Below are 17,517 nucleotides of genomic sequence, written 5' to 3'. Positions count from 1 at the left end.
GCTAGACCACCCGCGTGGACAGCGATCGAAAGTGTCGAGCGCGCTCACGAAATTCTCTCTTGCTACATGTTAAAAGATGTACTTAGTCATTTCACAAACAAAAACAAACAAACATTTCTCAAACAAACAAAACATGGAAACTTCACTTGGAGTCAGAGGAGAACCTCTCCTCGACTTTAATTTGCATATGAACAAACTCACAAGATTGGAGAAAAGAATAATTAAACTGCAGGTGCAATCGGGCCGAAGAAAAAAACCCTCAGTGAGAGCGACACTTAACTAAAGACTATGCCTCATTGAGCCTATGATCTCTAAAATTTTGTTCTAAAAATTCTCAGGAAATTTGGTCAGAGTGCCACAGAGACATCAATTTGAATATTTAGGCTTTTTTATGCGCTTGCATTTTCACAGTGTAACTGAAATTTTTTTTTCTCATTTGATGCTGCTTATAATTACTAAAACAGGTACACGACGATTCCCTAGGGATACATACATATGTTAATTACCACTCCCCATGAGGGATTTTCGGGCCAATTCCCACCCAGCAACCACCCCAGGGGAGGACAGCCATCACACAGTAATCTCGTGCATGGGAAATTAACGTCTCCTACCCCTAATCCTGCAGGAGACGGGACCACCATTTATTCGTCCCTATCTGAGAAGACTAGAGTATCTAACCATTTTTTGCCGTTTTAGAAAGGTAGCATATTCTTCTCACTTGTTTTAAGACCTTGAATGTTGGTCCGGATAGAGAATGAAAGGTGGAAATAACTGCCTGAGGAGTATAGTAACCAAGTTTACTGTTTCAGCGCGCATTAATTAATCTCACAGCGTCTCTGTGACGGGTGATGAAACATCCTTCATATGTCAGGACCACATGTAATTGGCTAACACGTTTCTAGGGAGTGTAACCTTAATTGGTGGTACAGCTCAGTCAACAAACTCCTTTTAAGCTCTTCGGTTTGCTCAACGGCTCCAAAACATCGAAAGGATTTCTTTTCAGCTGGTTTTTCGCGGACATGGGAGTTTTTGTCCTCTTCTTCCCTATCTCTGTGGGTCTTTCCCTCGGACAATTTCAGTCCTGCCCAGATGGTATGTTTTTAAGCAGGCATATTTTGATAAGAAACCTTTATTATTCTGCTCTTAATTGTTCAGCTAAGCAATATATCAAAAAAAAAAAAAAAAAAAAGGAAACGCATATTTTCGAGGACTAAATTCTCGTATATAGAGGCCTAACTAACAAAATGGGTAATGAAACTCATCGTCCATTTTAATGTGCTGTTATCTTTTGTTCATTCAAAACTATTCTAGATTCTTTTTCACAATTTGTGAAGTGTGCTTGCAAAGTTTTTTAGTTATAACCGAACAACATCTGCAATTACTGAATTCTTTTCAGACACTCATATAAAGGTCCACTAAAGTTTTATCAACGTCATCTAAAATTAATGAATATATTTTCACAAGTCCTTTATTTTAGTGCTTGCACGAACTGAAGGAAGAGCCTAAAGTTAGGCCTGGACTCAAGGAAATAAGAATTGATATATCAATTAGCCAGTTGAAGAGGAGATTTTATTAAGTCGAAGAATTGCCTTCATTCTTTTTACATTCTCCTCTAGAATAAGAATCTCCCTTTGGGTAGATAATTGTTCGCTGGTTTCATATTTAGTTGACATCATTCGTTTTTAATTGAAGAAAATTTTCGTACTGAAAATTTATACACCTCGAAAACATATTGCCGACAGGTGTTAAACATATACCAAAATGAGTGTCTTGTAATTTTAGAACTCGGTATTCGATGCATATTATCTCCGTCATAGCAGCCTTCCTGTGTTATATACATACAGTATTACGCAATTTTGGAAGCCTAATGAGTAAGTTTTTTCAATGCTAATAAAAACAGCGAGAAAGTTGTTGAAATGCAAGCAGAGCAATTATGTTTCCAATAATGCAAAAGGAATGCTGACTGCGAATGAGCGAGAACATCAAAACTTCTCACTCGACAGGTGGCTAAGAGATAGATAATATGGATGTCTAACCATGAACATACTGAAATTAGTTTTATTTAACAACTCTTTAGTAGTGCATTTTCTTAATTCAATCAAAATTGATGCACAATGAAGCGATGGGAAGATTTTAATCTTCAATGGCGGTTTCCGAGGGTTTTTATTAAATCACCATGGACACGTTTTATCTAAACCAAGTTTATTCGATATGGATAATGAGAACAACAAAACAGAACAAAAACAAAATAAAGATCACAATGCAAAATTAAGAATTTGTTCGTGCTTGGCGCATGCATTTCATAAAATGGATGTACCGCAGCAGGAAGTTTTCAGAGCACGCGGGTAGCATAAGAGTTAAATGAAGTGAAGCCAAGAGATATTCCAAGACCAAAACTTTTCACAAGGAAGTGCTAAATTTTCTGCTTGGAAGCGAAAACCGAACGAATTTCCCGCAGTTACATCACCTGCGAAATGCATTTAGCATGTTTTAATAAGTTTTTGCTAGAATTTACGACGAGAGTTTGTTTGTGTTGAAAATTGTAAGCTTTTAAGACAAGTAATCGATTCAACAACACTCAAATATTTCGTACTATTTTAAAGAAGGGTAAGAAAGCTCAGATTTCTTGCTACGGCCATAAATCGTCCTGCGTTTAGGGATAACATAACGTCAACTCCAAAACTATTTTCGTCTATTCACAGAGCTTAAAAATCATTGTTTTTTTATGCAAATATCTACTTTTGTTGAGCTTCGAAAGATGTACAGTGTACCTCAATCGGAGAAAGAGAGCTCGGCTAAGCTAGACGGGAACTTACCAACTGAAGTGAACTGCACACGTCGTGTTATGTATACACGGCCACGCCTGCGTAAAGATGTCCATCAGAGTGGCTCATTAGAAGTTAAGCAGGATTTGCACGCGCGCGTTATCATCGTAACTTTAAAGATAGGTGAGGAAAATGTGATTTGAAATATTGGGCACAAGTTGGGAGTTCATGATTGAAATTTCTTGCTTCTTTCATCATTGAACATTTGAAGTTATTGAGTTTTCTGGGCACGAATTATCTTCGGGGTTTGGGCTCGTCAAGGTACACTCTGCAATTTTCGGTATCATTCTAATCAACTGTGAAGCTAGTTGTTTCAGGTGTCCCGCAGAAAGGAATTGCCAGGAAAAACAAAGAGAAATATACTTTGTTTGACGTAAGCTGGGGAAACAGGGGTCAAAAGAAAAGAAAGAAAAGACTTATCTGGCTCGTGGAGGTCATACAATCTTTTTCTAAAGACCTTTTCGGCTCAAAAAAAAATAAAGAATACTTTTAATTTGATCTTGGTATCTTAATGAATATGTGTAAATAAGTGACTTAGCTTTATAAATTCTGTGAGTAATAAAGTATCTATCTATCTATCTATCTATCTATCTATGAGTATAAGTACCAAGCGCTTGGAAGGCGAGTTTAACAGTAACTGAGACCTTTAAAATTCATTACCCCTGTCGCCATTTAACTTTTAATGATTTGTATTTTTAGATCAATGCCGTATATTAGCCTTTCCATCGACTCTGTTCTTCGTTGGAGAACGTCTCATTAACCACACCATAGCAAATATCAGTGTGATTGACAGGGACACGTGCGAATGTCGTTGCTACCTGGACGATAACTGCGTTAGTGTTAACTTTTATTTTGGAGAAAATGGAGCAGAAGCACACAACTGTGAACTGAATAACTCAACGGCTAAAGAGTATGATGAGGATCTGGTACAAGCAGCGAACTACGTGTACCATGGAACTAAGGTACATGGACGAGCTGTTAATTAAATGTCAATCGCGCTTCTCTCTCTTTAAGCTATTCATGAGAGCTGGGGGATACTTTCATCCATTATTTGTTATTTTACATAATTGTAAACACCTGCTAACGTCGTTACGGATCATTTGTAGATAAGCAATTACCAAAAACAAAAATCTTTGAGTGCCTTGAAGACACCTAACATTGTTAACATAAGCGAGTAATTTGTCGCATCGATTTTGGAACCATGCTCACCTGCCTTGAGTAAACAATTGATCACTGTCCTATTAACGAAAGCACAACCACGCTTCTAAAAAGACTTTTCTCGTGAGCAAAGATAACTGGAGTGGTCATTTTAAGGCATTTCTGCAAAAGGCAGTTTTATTCCATTGTTTTCGAAGCTGGAAAGCAATCGCAATGATTTGATCCATCCGATGGCTCAGGGGATGCTTAGAACTGGCAGAAAGATACAATTGAGCTACGACCGGAGTTCCTAAATGCTGTTTTTAGGAACGTGACTATACTCTTTAAATCCTATCTACAGGCGCCCCCTCCAGATTTCTTTTATTTTCTCTTTCTTTTTTTTTTTTTATTTTCTACTTAAGTTCTCAGGGAGAGGTCGGATAATGCTGTTAAGGTATTGAGCAATTACTTGTGACATCCCATTTCCTTTTTTCCTTTTATTTTTAAGAATTTTTGTGCTCAATCTCCATGCGAAAACCACGGCACCTGCCAGTCGGGATTCACAAGAAAACGATATCGATGCTTATGTGTGTCTGGATTCACTGGCCACGATTGTGAAAAAGGCAAGACTTAAAATAATTAAAATTAACTTTGTACAGTTTATTACAACACGGGGGCCTATTCCTTCGGAGGGTTTAAGATTCAAAATCGGCTCTACTTATGAAACGAAATTTCAATTTTATTGCTCTTAGAAAGGAACTCATGCGAGCCCCATTATGTGTTTTCGAGTTGGCATGTCACTCCAGCCTATTACAGGCATTCCGTGCCGGGAAAAGTGGGGTGAAGAATTTTCCTCTCCACAGCCCCGCACTTTTGTTCTAACTTGCTTCTTCACACACCGCTGGCGACAAAAAGCATTACACGTCATATTTCCTCCCCCCCCCCCCCCCCAATTCCTGCGACCTCTGTCATTCAGTATTTTGACTTTATTTAGGCATCAACGAGTGTGCAACAGATACCCACAACTGCAGCAATGAAAACGTCGTTTGCCAAAATACCAGGGGATCATTCAAGTGCATTTGTAAACGTGGATTCACCGGGGATATACATAATTGCACAGGTAAAGAACATTGTAGAAATACAAGTTTTATAATACTAATTATAACGTACTCCAACCATCGCATCTAAGAAACAAAAGTTTCCCCCTACACAACTGGATTAACAAGCGGTAGAATTGGTTTTACATTGTACATTAGCCCCTCGTTCCCCTCCCCTCCTTCCTAAAGACAACAACGATCATGGATACAATCCATTGATTATATTTAGGGCATCGAAAACTGTATTTTAAATTCTTACAACTGTAGCGATGATGTCAATTGTATAAATACCAAGGGATCTTACATGAACAACTACATTTGTAATAATCCTGGATTCAGATTGGATGAATATGAATGCAAAGGTATAATCCTGCTGAGTGAATCTTTTCGATCCAATAAACTTTCATTGATAACATGGCAACAAGAAAAACAAGAATAGATTGGAATGAAAAGGTGGTACGTTTCGAGCCCGGTAAAGACGTAGAGAAAGATGTTTTTTGTCTCGTTACGAGCGTAGGACAACGAAAAAATTGCGAGCCCGCCTGGGGAATCAAACCTCAGACCACTGAGCTACAGAGACTCTATGGTGAACGGAGTCCATATATGACACGCGTCCTGCATACTGCTAGGATTGGCCGGGTTAATTTCTTTACGTTTTGTGTCCTGAGACGAAGTCGAGATCCATTAAAACGGAATAAAACGGGGCTAACGTCCGGCCATATTGACCAAACAAGCTTGGGCAGTAAAGCATTTATCGTATGGTAAAAATATTTCGCTTTATTAGAATCAAGAATGAATTGTCTTTCTTAAGAGTCAGGAATGGAAACCAATTGTTCTTGTAGCACGATAAACCCACAAAAGTCGTTTGTGTCTTTTTTGTTTTGACTGTCTCCTCCCGCTTTTTGCGTCTACATCGCTGACAAAATTAAAAAAACACAAACTCGGTAACTTTGATTCACGCAGTATTTTTTTTCTTTACGGGATCACAATGGGCAAGAGGTCCGTCTTGCCCGCTTTAATCGATATTCCACAGAAAAGACTAGACGCACACGGCTGTCAGCTGCGCTCCAGCAATAACTTGACTCTTTTTAAATGTAGGACAAAACGATTTCAAATAAGTTTTTTTCCCGCAATGACGTCAAAGCTTAATGAATTATCGCAATAGACTTATATCACACTTGTAATAATTTGTTAATAGAATCTTGTGAGCCGGTAACCCAGTCCCCCGGCAAAATTTTTATCTATACAGTCTCATCTAATTTGTAAATATTTTTTGTAATTTCTTGTAAATATGAAGTATTTCATTTTAGTGCCGAATTCATATCTAACAAACCATTACCATTACCATATTATTAAGAGCCCAAGCCACTTTCATCAAGACCTATTTCAGTGGAAAATTATTGCAATGGACTTGAACTCTCCTATCCGCATTCATCACACGCCTCTAATGAGAAATTGCATAACACTTTACATCACCACCCCTCGTACCACATTGATTCTTTAGTATTTGGTCATAGTTCTGTCGATTCTATTTCAGACATCAACGAGTGTGTTATGAATACCCACAGCTGCAGTGATAAAAATACTACTTGTAAAAATACCAAAGGATCGTTCAAGTGCATTTGTAATCCTGGATTCAGCGGGGATATCGACAATTGTACAGGTAATGAACATTGTTCAGAGCATGATGCATAGTCGACCAGTCTAATTTATGGTAGAATTATGCGTTTTATAATACTAATTATAAGGTAATTTGAGTATCGTATTTAGGATAATTCAGCCGTTCCTCCATCAGAGCTGGATTAACATGCAGCAGAGTTGGTTTTCCTTTGCAAATTAACAACCCCCCCCCCTTCCCCATCCCCTCTCCTTTTGATGATAACAATCATAGGTATGGTTCGTTGATTTCATTTCCACTCTTTGCTAGAGATGAAAGCGATCATGGGCATGATCCATTGACTTTATTTCAGACATCGACGAGTGTGTTACAAATACCAACAACTGCAGCAAGAACTCCCACTGTACAAATACCGAGGGATCTTACAACTGCTCTTGTAATCCTGGATTCAGCGGGGATATAGACAATTGCACAGGTAATGACCATTGTTCAGAGCATGATGCATAATCCTAGCTAACCTATGGTAGGAATTCGCGTTTTAAAATCCTAATTCTATGGTACTTCGAGTATCAGATTTCAGATATTAAGCCTTTCTTCTTGCAGATCTGGATTAACATGAGGCAGAGTCAGTTTTCCTTTGCATATTAGCAATACCCCTCCCCCACCCATCTCCTTCTTTTGAAGATAACAATTATGGTTATAGTCCGTCGATTTATTTCAGACATCGACGAGTGTGTTAAAAAAACCCACAACTGCAGCAAGAACGCAAACTGTGCAAACACCGAGGGATCCTACAACTGCTCTTGTAATCCTGGATACGGCGGAGATGGACATAAATGCCAAGGTATAATCCAGCAGAGCATGACATGACATAATATAAGATAAGTACATTTTATGTCTTCTTCTTTGGCGTAAAAATAAGTTTGAGCCACCCCCCATTGGTAAGGTAAAGTCTGTTTACGAGCCAAATGGCCCATCAAACCTGCAATTAACTCCGATTTCTGTAGCATGAAGCGACCATGAGTACTACTACTACCCCATGGATAGGATGCAGGGTTACCTCGTAGGGTTACCCCCCAGCATTGAATTCGCCGGTACCCTTTTAAACACCTGGGTGAAGAAAGGCACCATGAGAGTCAGAGTCGAGCACACCTACCATGAGGCCACTACACCTCTCACACTGGAAGTGAGGTTAAAAGTCTCTTTTCCTTACATTGCCTTGTGTTTGATTGTTTGTTTGTTTGTTTTTTTTTTTCCAATGGAAGCCCCAATACTGATACCCTCCTCTTTGTAATTCTTTAGTACTGTAATTGACAAGGACTGCTGATTTAATTTCAGGCATTGACGAGTGTTCTCAAAACAGCCACAACTGCAGCAATCTAACTGCCACTTGTAATAATACAAAAGGATCTTTCAAGTGTATTTGTAAACCAGGATTCAGTGGTGACGGGTACAGCTGCACAGGTACTAAACAGTATTCAGAACATGATGCTGTTCGAATCAGCGCGAAAAAACCTTTAGAACTGGCCGGATTAAAGCACTATAAATGGTAGCATGATATGATTCGGAAGGTGATGCTCCGGTAGAATAATTGCTGAGTGGATGACTGAATGATTTTAATCAACGCAGAAAATCATAAAAACTCTGAAAATCCATGGACAGCTTTAAAAGGTTTTATTCAATCCTCGTGTGCTTTTGCGATAAAATTAATGATCAGGGACTCACCTCTCTGACTTGTCTGTTTGTGGAACTAAGATGAGCTTGAGCTGCAACTATGAAATTCTGAAAAGCAGAAATTTTCCCTCAGCTTTTATAGTGATATCCTCTCTCCTCTCAGTTTCCCATTGTTATAGTTTGTCACAATATTGAATATTAGTTGTTGGCTTCATTTTAGACATCGACGAGTGTGCCGAAAATATCCACAATTGTAGCAAGAGCAACGCCACTTGTACTAATAGCAAGGGATCGTTTAATTGCTCTTGTAATACTGGTTTCAGAGGGGATGGTTATAACTGCTCAGGTATTTCATATTATCTAGAACGCGATATTTTGCGTAAAAAAACGTTCGGATCTGCATCTGAGAATTACAATGTATCTTTTGAAACTTAAAAGCCTTAATCGCGATGTCTATCATTCGAAGTTGCGTTCAAAATGATTATCAATTTTCACTTTTACCATCAAAGTTTGCAATATATTCAAAGCATAATATGCTTAAGGTGGCTGAACATAGTTTTTGATACCTGTGTTTCTTTCACCATTTTCTCTAACTCCCTTGATCTCTCGGTCGCTAAAACTGGCAGCAAACAAGTTAACAACACAAACTTTGTTTTTTTGATAGTTAAGCTGACGTATGCACCTTTGTCATGGCGACAGGAATAAATATAAACAGGCCTTTAAAATGGAATTTTTTCATTTGGAGAAAATTTAGTCATTAGTTTGTCTTTATTATTTGCATGCAACGAGCTTGTAACGATACTCACAAGTTCACACCATTTTGCTAACAGTTTAACAGAGAGATCTTTAATCATCCCTTGTTGAAGGTTCACTCAATTATCTAGAATTTCCTTCGTTAAAAATCTATTTTTTTCGATACTACAGTTACATATTTCCTAAAGTATTTTTGGGCCAAATTTCGTGAAATTGCAATGAGTGCTTCTTAAGAAATAGACATATTTCCGAGAAAGCAATTTTCCATTCAATCGCTATTTTTTTAATTACTACGCATGCGTTGCATTTAACTGGATTTTCTCGCTAACGACGAAAAAGCTGAGGGTTCTTTGTCCCGTCAATTTTTCTAACATGTCTTTGTAATAAGAGAATAAAGCCCTCAATACACTGCGTCAACTATAAAAATAGCACAGATTGTGGGGATATGTGTTGAGTAAATAAAACGACCGCTCTATTGACGGCATGTTTCTTTTTTGCAATCCTTGCGCGCGCTCTGAGTTGCATCTGCAAAAGCGCGCGCGAAGACTGTGTTCAGCCACTTTAAAGTCTCCTTTCCTCTTTGCACCTCACCCCTCCTACCAGCGTTACAGCCGCGTTAAAATTATTATAATTATGGGCACGGCCTGTTGACTCTATTGAAGACATCGACGAGTGTTCCGAAAATATCCACAATTGTAGCAAGAACAACGCCACTTGTACCAACAGCAAGGGATCATTCAACTGTTCTTGTAATCCTGGTTTCAGAGGTAATGGATACAACTGCACAGGTATGTCACATTATTCAGAGCACGAGATTTTTCAGACATAAACTTGCCAACTCCCTGGCTAAAAAGCGAAATCCTTGACGAAGATTCGATATTGTGGTATCAAGGAAAAGAAGACAAGCTCTATTTTTTGTTTTTGTTTTGTTTTTTGTTTTTTTGTTTTTTAATTATCTTTAATTTTTTTGTATTGTTATTAGTATTGGTATTGTCACTATCATCATTATCATCATCATAATCATCATCATTGTTATTATAATCATTATCATTATTATTATTATTATTATTATTATTATTTGCTACATTTTAAAGACTTCAACTTACCAACCTCCCTGCATAAAAAGCAAAAAACTTGACGGAGATGTGATATTGTGGTATCAAGGAAAAGAGTGGGAACAAATTTTTTTTCCTTTTTTTTTATGTTTTTTTGTTTTTTGTTTTTCCCTCTTTCTATATTTTTATTACTATTGGTGTAATTATCATTATTACTATTATTATTATTATTATTATTATTATTATTGTTATTTCCGTTATTGTTATCATTAGCAACAGGACCATTATCATTTTTAACTATATAGTGAACCCTTAGTTTGCTTTAGCTATATAGGAACGTTTAAAATTAATGCAAATTTATGGATTCTTGCGAGGCAGTATTTGAATTGTAACGGTTTCTTTTCTTCATTATCATTATCATAACTCTTATTATCATTCTTGTTATTATTATTATTATTATTATTACTATTATCATCATTATTATTATTCGTATATAAGAACGATCCTTCGCAGTAAAGCACTATTTGAGCAATAGTGGAGATCAGACCTGAAAAAAAAAAAAATTTTTTTTCAGGTCTGATCTCCACTATTGCTCAAATAGTGCTTTACTGCGAAGGATCGTTCTTATATACGTCTCATAACCGCAGTTCACTCATATGTTTCATATGTTTGTTGTTGTTCGATTATTATTATTATTGTTATTGTCATTGCTTTGTCATTTCTTTTGACAGTCTGATAATTCATTTCAGACATTAACGAGTGTGTTCAAAACCACAATTGTAGCAAGAACGCCAACTGCACAAATACCGAGGGATCTTACGACTGCTCTTGTAATCCTGGATTTAGCGGGGATGGACATGGATGCGAAGGTAAAATCCTGCACAACGCGATCTCATGAAACACATACAGTCCATCGGTATTCCTTACTCCTTAAGAATACCACAGACTGTTATATTGCTTTCCGATTGCACAATCATGTACTGAGTTCCTGAGAAGCTGTGGCTTAAGAAAACTACAATTTATGGCTTTGTCAGAAAGAGTTTGAGCCCAGCCTCCGTTGCATTATATTTGAGAGTGATGTTAGATTTCTTCTCTTAAGAGCAACCAGTGTGGTTTTCAGATTGGAAGCCCAGTTTTCAGCCCCTTCTAATTGTTATTCTTTATCAGCATAATTGATATGGACTGCAGATTAATTTCAGACATTGACGAGTGTTTTCAAAACAGCCACAACTGCACCAATACAACTGCCACTTGTAACAATACAAAGGGATTATTTAAGTGCATTTGTAAAAAAGGATTCAGTGCTGACGGACACAAATGCACAGGTACTAAATAGTATTTAGAACATGATGCTTTGTCATATCAGCGCAAAAAACCTATAGAGCTGGTCCTGACAAGGCTACCTTAAAGTGCCCCTGAGATCAAAATATTCGTACATAGTTTTTTTCATTTTCGTGTTTAGTGTGTCTCGTTCACCTGCTCTGCTAAATTTCAGTCTAGACCGAGCACCAAAATAATCTTTTTTCGGGCCGTTAAACTAACGATTTCGCGTCCGCCATTATTTGACCATATTCAGGAAATTGATCGCAGGACTCAGAGGAAGTGACGTCAAAGGCTCAACGCCAAAATCTAACATGGCAAAATGTCAGGTAAACATAACAGAATGCTTTACTCTATTCTTACAAAAACTAGACAAAAATGACGACGCATCGATGCGTAATTCAAAGCTGAAGTAATCGTGCAGACCATGCTATAGGTATTTCTCAGTGTCGGAGCCTTGGAAATAGATCAGAGCGGGAAAAACGTTTGCGACTTGTACGAACTCGCTGAGTAAGCTACAATCCTGCAGGATTATTTGTGATCTACTCCGAACACTTCTCGGAGGACTGTTTCGAGAGATCTGTGTACCTTGAAGGATCTAGGCGAAGAATTCTGTCGGGTTCAGTGCCTACCGTTGAAAAGAAGGGAAGAGAAAAACCGTCCTCTGTGCGATCTCGACGAAAGCGAAGTCTACGAACCTCGACGGGTTTTGTCATCTTTACATATGCGCTGATAAATATCCACCTTTAACAACTCTCTGGCAGAACACCTTACACAAAGGAAAGTACTCGGTGAACATTGTGAATACGAATGATAAAATAGCCGAATTGAGGAATTAGATTTCTGACCTCAAGGGGCTTACTTTCACAAAAGATATGAAAAATATAACTGTGCGCTCTGACTCTGAACAAAAGCTAGCTTTAATAGCAGCGAAAGTAGAACAAACAGCTGAAGACACATAGAGTGTAGAAACGCTTTAAAATGTAGGCTTGCAGCAAAAAACTGAGAAAATGAAAATTTCTTTAAAATCCTCTCAAACTATCAACCCTCTGACAGCCAAGTCAGCGTGCTATCAAAGGGTCCTAAATTCATCCCAACACCCGTGACAAATGAATGTGAAATCAGGCCAAGTTTTGCCAGATTTATTCGCAAGACCAAAGCGCCTCCGTTACACCTTTCACGGACAAAACAAAGAACCACTACCGTTTCATAGCAAACTGAATGCAACCGGTTCAGTCTTCTCCCGCCCTTCAGAGCTACTTGCAAAATTGTCATAATTAAACCTCACCAAAGCAACACAACACAGTCATCATGAATAAGACAGAAAAAAACATAAGGCCAAAGTGCAACTTAACAACAGAGTTCACTTCAAACCTCTCAAGGCACCGATAGTAAAAAACACGCTGGAAAGGGTCAATGAGATCATTGTCCAAATGCATCGGGCAAACACATCAATGGCTACAAATGGCTTTCACAAAACCCCCAATATCCGCCTTGATACACAATCAGCCACTGCCGAAAACAATTTTTATATATCTCTCGATCATTTCTAACAAAAAAGGAAAATCCCTCACAACAAGTAAAAATACAATTCGAAGGCGATAAAGCGATGTGACCACAAAAGCCAAATGTGGAGTCCGTGCCGTTCTTTATTTATCTTTCTTCGCATGGCAAAATTCATCGTTTGCCGGTGCAAAACTATCCCCAGAAGGTTCAGATAATTTCTGGGACGATTCATCGTCAGACAAAGTCGACATTTCCCGACTGACAACGAAACAGTTCTCAAAAATGTACTATGTGTGATTCTCTTTGCAGCGAACAAAGAGAGTTGCGACAAAGCAAAGCATAAGTCTGTTGAGCCTTTGACGTCATGATGACGTTTCCTGCTGTACGGCTGGAACATGTTTTCAGCAATGGCGGACGATTTTTATGCGACTTTGAAGCGGTACAAATTGGTCATCGAAGGTTCTTTTTGAGTTTTTAATGGCAAAAAGGGATTTAACTTGACCCAATTCAACATTCTGTAAAAGAATTAGCCCAAAATAAAATGGTCAATTTTCGTCTCATGGGCACTTTAAATGGGAACCTGATATTATTTTAAATATTATGCTCTTTTATTGAATCGCTCGCAGCGCCCGTGGGCAAGATGAAGAGAATCCTGTGTTCTGATTGGCTACCCAGTGGACAAAATGGGCCCATCTTACTCGCTCGGGACTTTCTGCATTGATCCTGCGCAAGAAAAAACTTGAATTAGAACTAAATTTGTTATTCTTGGACAATGTCGGCAATTGAAATGCAAAAAGAGGCAGAGGATAGTCAAAACAAAGAAAATAGGAACGACTCTCGTGGCTCTGTTGTGCTAAAAACACAGTTGGCTTTCTTTCCCGACTAAAAACTTATGACAACAATTACACAATTATGTAAGCAAAAAAAGAAAAGCAAGCAACCACCACAAAAGAAAAAGAAAATCGCAGATGTCAGTGGTTCGAATCCCGTATAGGCCTGATTTTTTTCATTTTCGCTATTGCATAAATAGCGCTCTCTACTGCGAGGATCGTGCATCATACGTTATTGTTATTGGTAATTATTTTATCGCTTCCGTGTGCTCCTTTATCCTAGTAAAGAAGTGGCGACTAGTTTCGCCAATATAACGGGAATTACAACCCGCACAAGAAAACTGGTAAACTACCATGGATTTTAGAGCATTTAAAAACATGTTCTGTGTTAAAGATCGTACTCCTGATGCTCTATAATCCATGGTAGTTTGCCAAATTTCTTGTGCGGGTTGTAATTAGTACCCTCTTTTGGGATCACATTTTGTTCCTGGGCAACTAATCGAGCAGGAATGGTAATCGAGTACGACAAATGCATATCGAGCTCGGTTGCCCAGGAAAAAAATGTGATCCCTCTTTTTTATTACATCATACTGTAAACATTTTATTCATCTACTTGTATGCTATATAATTACTCAAGTTCAGTTACTCATTGATTGAGAATGGCATAAGCATGCCGAAACATGTCTCTCGAAAAAGTTGTCTATTTCTTACAATATAAATAACTCAATTAAATCCTAAAGGCTTTATGGACGTCTTAATTACAAAATAAAACTGTTCATAAGTTGAAAAACAGCGTTCATATAGCTGTCCATTTTCTTATGGGAACCCTAAGATATGTAATACAAGATAAAGTTTCTCTCAAAATGGGTGTCCAAAATTCCTAAAGATGTCTGAACGCTCAGCTTGAACATTCTGGCGATGTGTTATGAACTAGACAGGGTTGCCTTTTGCATTTGGTGCATAATTGATTCACACTTATCTCCTACAAGCTCTTTAATATTTCTCTCAACCTTTTTCGAGCAGCACCCAAGGTCATCCCCCATGATGTTATACTGATTGACTTTGTACTCAGGGTATCGGTTCGTCAGCTCTAGTCTCAGTTGAATGTACTTCGTTGTCTTCTCAAAATCTTTAGACTCACTGTTCTCCAGCCATGGACAGCTCATTTCAATCACTCTGACTTGCTTGCTGGTCTTGTCAATGACTGTGATTCGATTAGCTTTCACTTGAGTTGTGTCAGCGAATAATGGGATGTCTCAGAAGGTGGTCGCATGCTCATTTTCATACAAGGGCTTGGGTGTGACTTGTGGGAACCACGGTTCAACTTAAGTAATCATTACTCCAAAGATCTAAGCACTTCAAAGAATAAGATCTTGAGAGCATTGTTGTAACTCTGTAGGTACTTAGTCTGTGCCAATGCACTACATCCAGATAGATTATTATTGTTATTATTGTTATTATTATAAGTAGTATTATCATTATTATTATTATTATTATTATTATTACTATTATTATTATTTTCTTTAATATTATGAGGAGTAAGTTTAACAATTTGTACCTGTTGGCTGAATATTAAAACACTTTCCCTGCTTTGCCATTTCTTTTACCAATCCGCTGATTTCATTTCAGACATCAACGAGTGTGTTCAAAACCACAATTGTAGCGAGAATGCCAACTGTAGAAATACTGAGGGATCTTACAACTGCTCTTGTAATCCTGGATTCAGCGGGAATGGATATCAATGTGAAGGTAAAATCCTGCAGACCACGATCTTATCAAAACAGATATAATCCATCAGTATTCCTTTCTCCTCAAGAACACCCCTGAACAGTCTAATGCTTGTCGGTTGCAAACTCATGTACTGAGTTCCTGACATGGCATGGTTTAAAAAAAATACATCCTATGGCTTTTTGTCTTAGTAGTCAGAACAAGTTCGTTGAACCGACCACCATTAGGAGTAAGGTTAGAAACTCCTTTTTTTCTTAAGAGCACCCTGTGGTCTCAGATTTCTTTATCAGCTCGAAATGTCAGCTTTTAAAGTCCTCACGGTGGCCAATTTACATAATCAATTCGGTTGATAAGACAAAATTACCTTGTTACTCATTGCCAGAATTTTTTGTCAAAATTCCGGACGCGCGTGCGTATTGAGGAGTTAATGGCGGCGAAATCGTGTAAGGAAATGTATGGGATTTCCAGAAAAATCCAAAAAACAACAAATACGAGTCAGAGTATTCCCTAGCTCCGACTCGAAACAAGTTGAGTAGAGATTAAGCTGTACTTCTAGCATAAAAATAATTCTAAAGCTGTTTGTCTGCTTACTTGCAGCAATGTCAGCAATGTTGGATTTTCGAGGCTAGTCATTTCCTCTAGTCTGTTTCAAATATAGCGTAATCCATGGCAAAGGATCGTCGATTTGAATTGCTATTTTTGCTCTGTGGAGTCTGTGATCTGAGACCATCTTTGAGAACGCACCTACGTATTTATCTAGTCTGTCATTATTAATGTCCTTAGGTGAAGCGTTGAAAGAGGACACAGCCATGGAGAAACGTATGTGCGATACTTTTACAGATAAGGCGACTCCGTCGCAATTACTTGAGTAAATTGCACAAATTCAAAAGTGGTGTTCGAAAGAAAAAACAAAACTAATTTATCAGAAAACATCAATGGTTCGTATAAATTAACCGGTCCCGTATTCGAAAATAAACAATCGGCCTAGGTTAATAACTGTCATAGCCTCAATTTCCTTGGTTATCTAACTTTACTCTCTATCATTTCAGGGATCAGTTACTGCCCGTGTTGGTTTTGTGGGTGTCCTTGGGCCCAGCCTAATCCTAAGTGTGAGTGCAGCAAAGGAAGCTGAAAAACCCGCCATGTCATCATGAAGGTTGCCAAGTAAAAGATGTTTAGGAAATAAAGGGTTAAACTTAAACGCGATTATGTAGAAGTGTAGCGGAATTTTGATGTAAACTATTTTTTCGATTAAGTGGTGGCAATAAATCCAGGCAACCATTCAAATCGATTGCTGTAGTCGCTAAATCACTTGTCAGTAAAAACTGCGCTTTCCGCCAACTGCAGCGAGTAAGAGAATCGCTCAAAACGAAAACACGTGGCGCACGTATTAGATATTAGCAGTGGAAAGAGGAACAAGGTATTAATAATCAGAACGGTAATAATAAAATGGATATAAATGACTGTATTCAAAAGCAAGGATATTCAAATGCAGGACATACCTTGGAACATCGTGGGGCAGTTTTTACCCCACAACTTCTGCTCTCTCCTCTTCCTCTTACCCTCTCCTTCCCCCCCCCCCCCCCTCTCCCCACCTTCGCCCCGTTTCTCCTGCGTAAACCAGTTAGGCATTGCCTGTGTATTGCCTGGGTACAAAGTTCATCCATTCACGCTATACTTTGTCATTTCAAAAAACAGTCAGCTGATTTTGTATTAGACAGCAAAGAGTGTTTTGAAAATATTCACAATTGTAGCAAGGAAAATGTCACTTAAAAACCAGTAGCCATGGAAATGGTATTGGCCGTATGGATTATTTGCTTCTCGTCGGGCGACTCCATTTCTTAGTTAAGATAGAGAGAGTGATGTCTGGGGAATAAAAAAGCAAATGAGAAACTTCCTTTACTCCCCCTTCTCGAAAAAAAGTGTTAAGTCTTAAGTTCACTGAAGAAGTTCTAGGAACATTTCCGTTCCTCA

The 17,517-nt window shown here is 38.2% G+C and overlaps 1 protein-coding gene and 1 non-coding gene across 5 annotated transcripts in view; both read left to right on the top strand.

The window, feature by feature from the left end:
* Positions 1–17,517, top strand: part of LOC111339894 (uncharacterized) — a 449,109-nt gene that overhangs the window by 46,097 nt on the left and 385,495 nt on the right. The gene's annotated exons all lie outside the window — the stretch shown is intronic.
* LOC111319596 (uncharacterized) lies at positions 886–17,101 on the top strand. Of its 4 annotated transcripts, XM_088747949.1 has the most exons (15): positions 886–1,092; positions 3,525–3,787; positions 4,471–4,585; positions 4,957–5,082; positions 6,597–6,722; positions 7,030–7,152; positions 7,399–7,521; positions 8,016–8,141; positions 8,572–8,697; positions 9,767–9,892; positions 10,909–11,028; positions 11,359–11,484; positions 15,445–15,564; positions 16,327–16,362; positions 16,593–17,101. In XM_088747949.1, exons 1-15 carry the CDS (start codon positions 1,020–1,022, stop codon positions 16,673–16,675), a joined length of 1,812 nt encoding a protein of 603 aa, XP_088604075.1. In that variant the 5' UTR covers positions 886–1,019; the 3' UTR covers positions 16,676–17,101. The 4 variants fall into 4 exon arrangements, with proteins under 4 accessions (XP_088604075.1, XP_088604078.1, XP_088604076.1 ...); XM_088747952.1 differs by lacking the exon at positions 11,359–11,484 and having other exon boundaries at positions 9,804–9,892; XM_088747950.1 differs by lacking the exons at positions 16,327–16,362; positions 16,593–17,101 and adding an exon at positions 16,141–16,312 and having other exon boundaries at positions 9,804–9,892.

Source organism: Stylophora pistillata, chromosome 2 (genome assembly GCF_964205215.1).
Source record: "Stylophora pistillata chromosome 2, jaStyPist1.2, whole genome shotgun sequence".
In the NCBI taxonomy this organism is placed as follows: domain Eukaryota; kingdom Metazoa; phylum Cnidaria; class Anthozoa; order Scleractinia; family Pocilloporidae; genus Stylophora; species Stylophora pistillata.
Note: the sequence above shows the minus strand (reverse complement) of the source record. Positions and strands in the feature narration are given on the sequence as shown.

What these genes read in the sequence shown, in the direction of transcription:
- LOC111319596 (XM_088747949.1), top strand. Translation starts at nt 1,020, where the DNA reads ATGGGAGTTTTTGTCCTCTTCTTCCCTATCTCTGTGGGTCTTTCCCTC. An exon ending in TAATGGATACAACTGCACAG is followed by an intron (nt 9,893 to 10,908) that starts GTATGTCACATT and finishes AATTCATTTCAG; the next exon opens with ACATTAACGAGTGTGTTCAA. An exon ending in TGACGGACACAAATGCACAG is followed by an intron (nt 11,485 to 15,444) that starts GTACTAAATAGT and finishes ATTTCATTTCAG; the next exon opens with ACATCAACGAGTGTGTTCAA.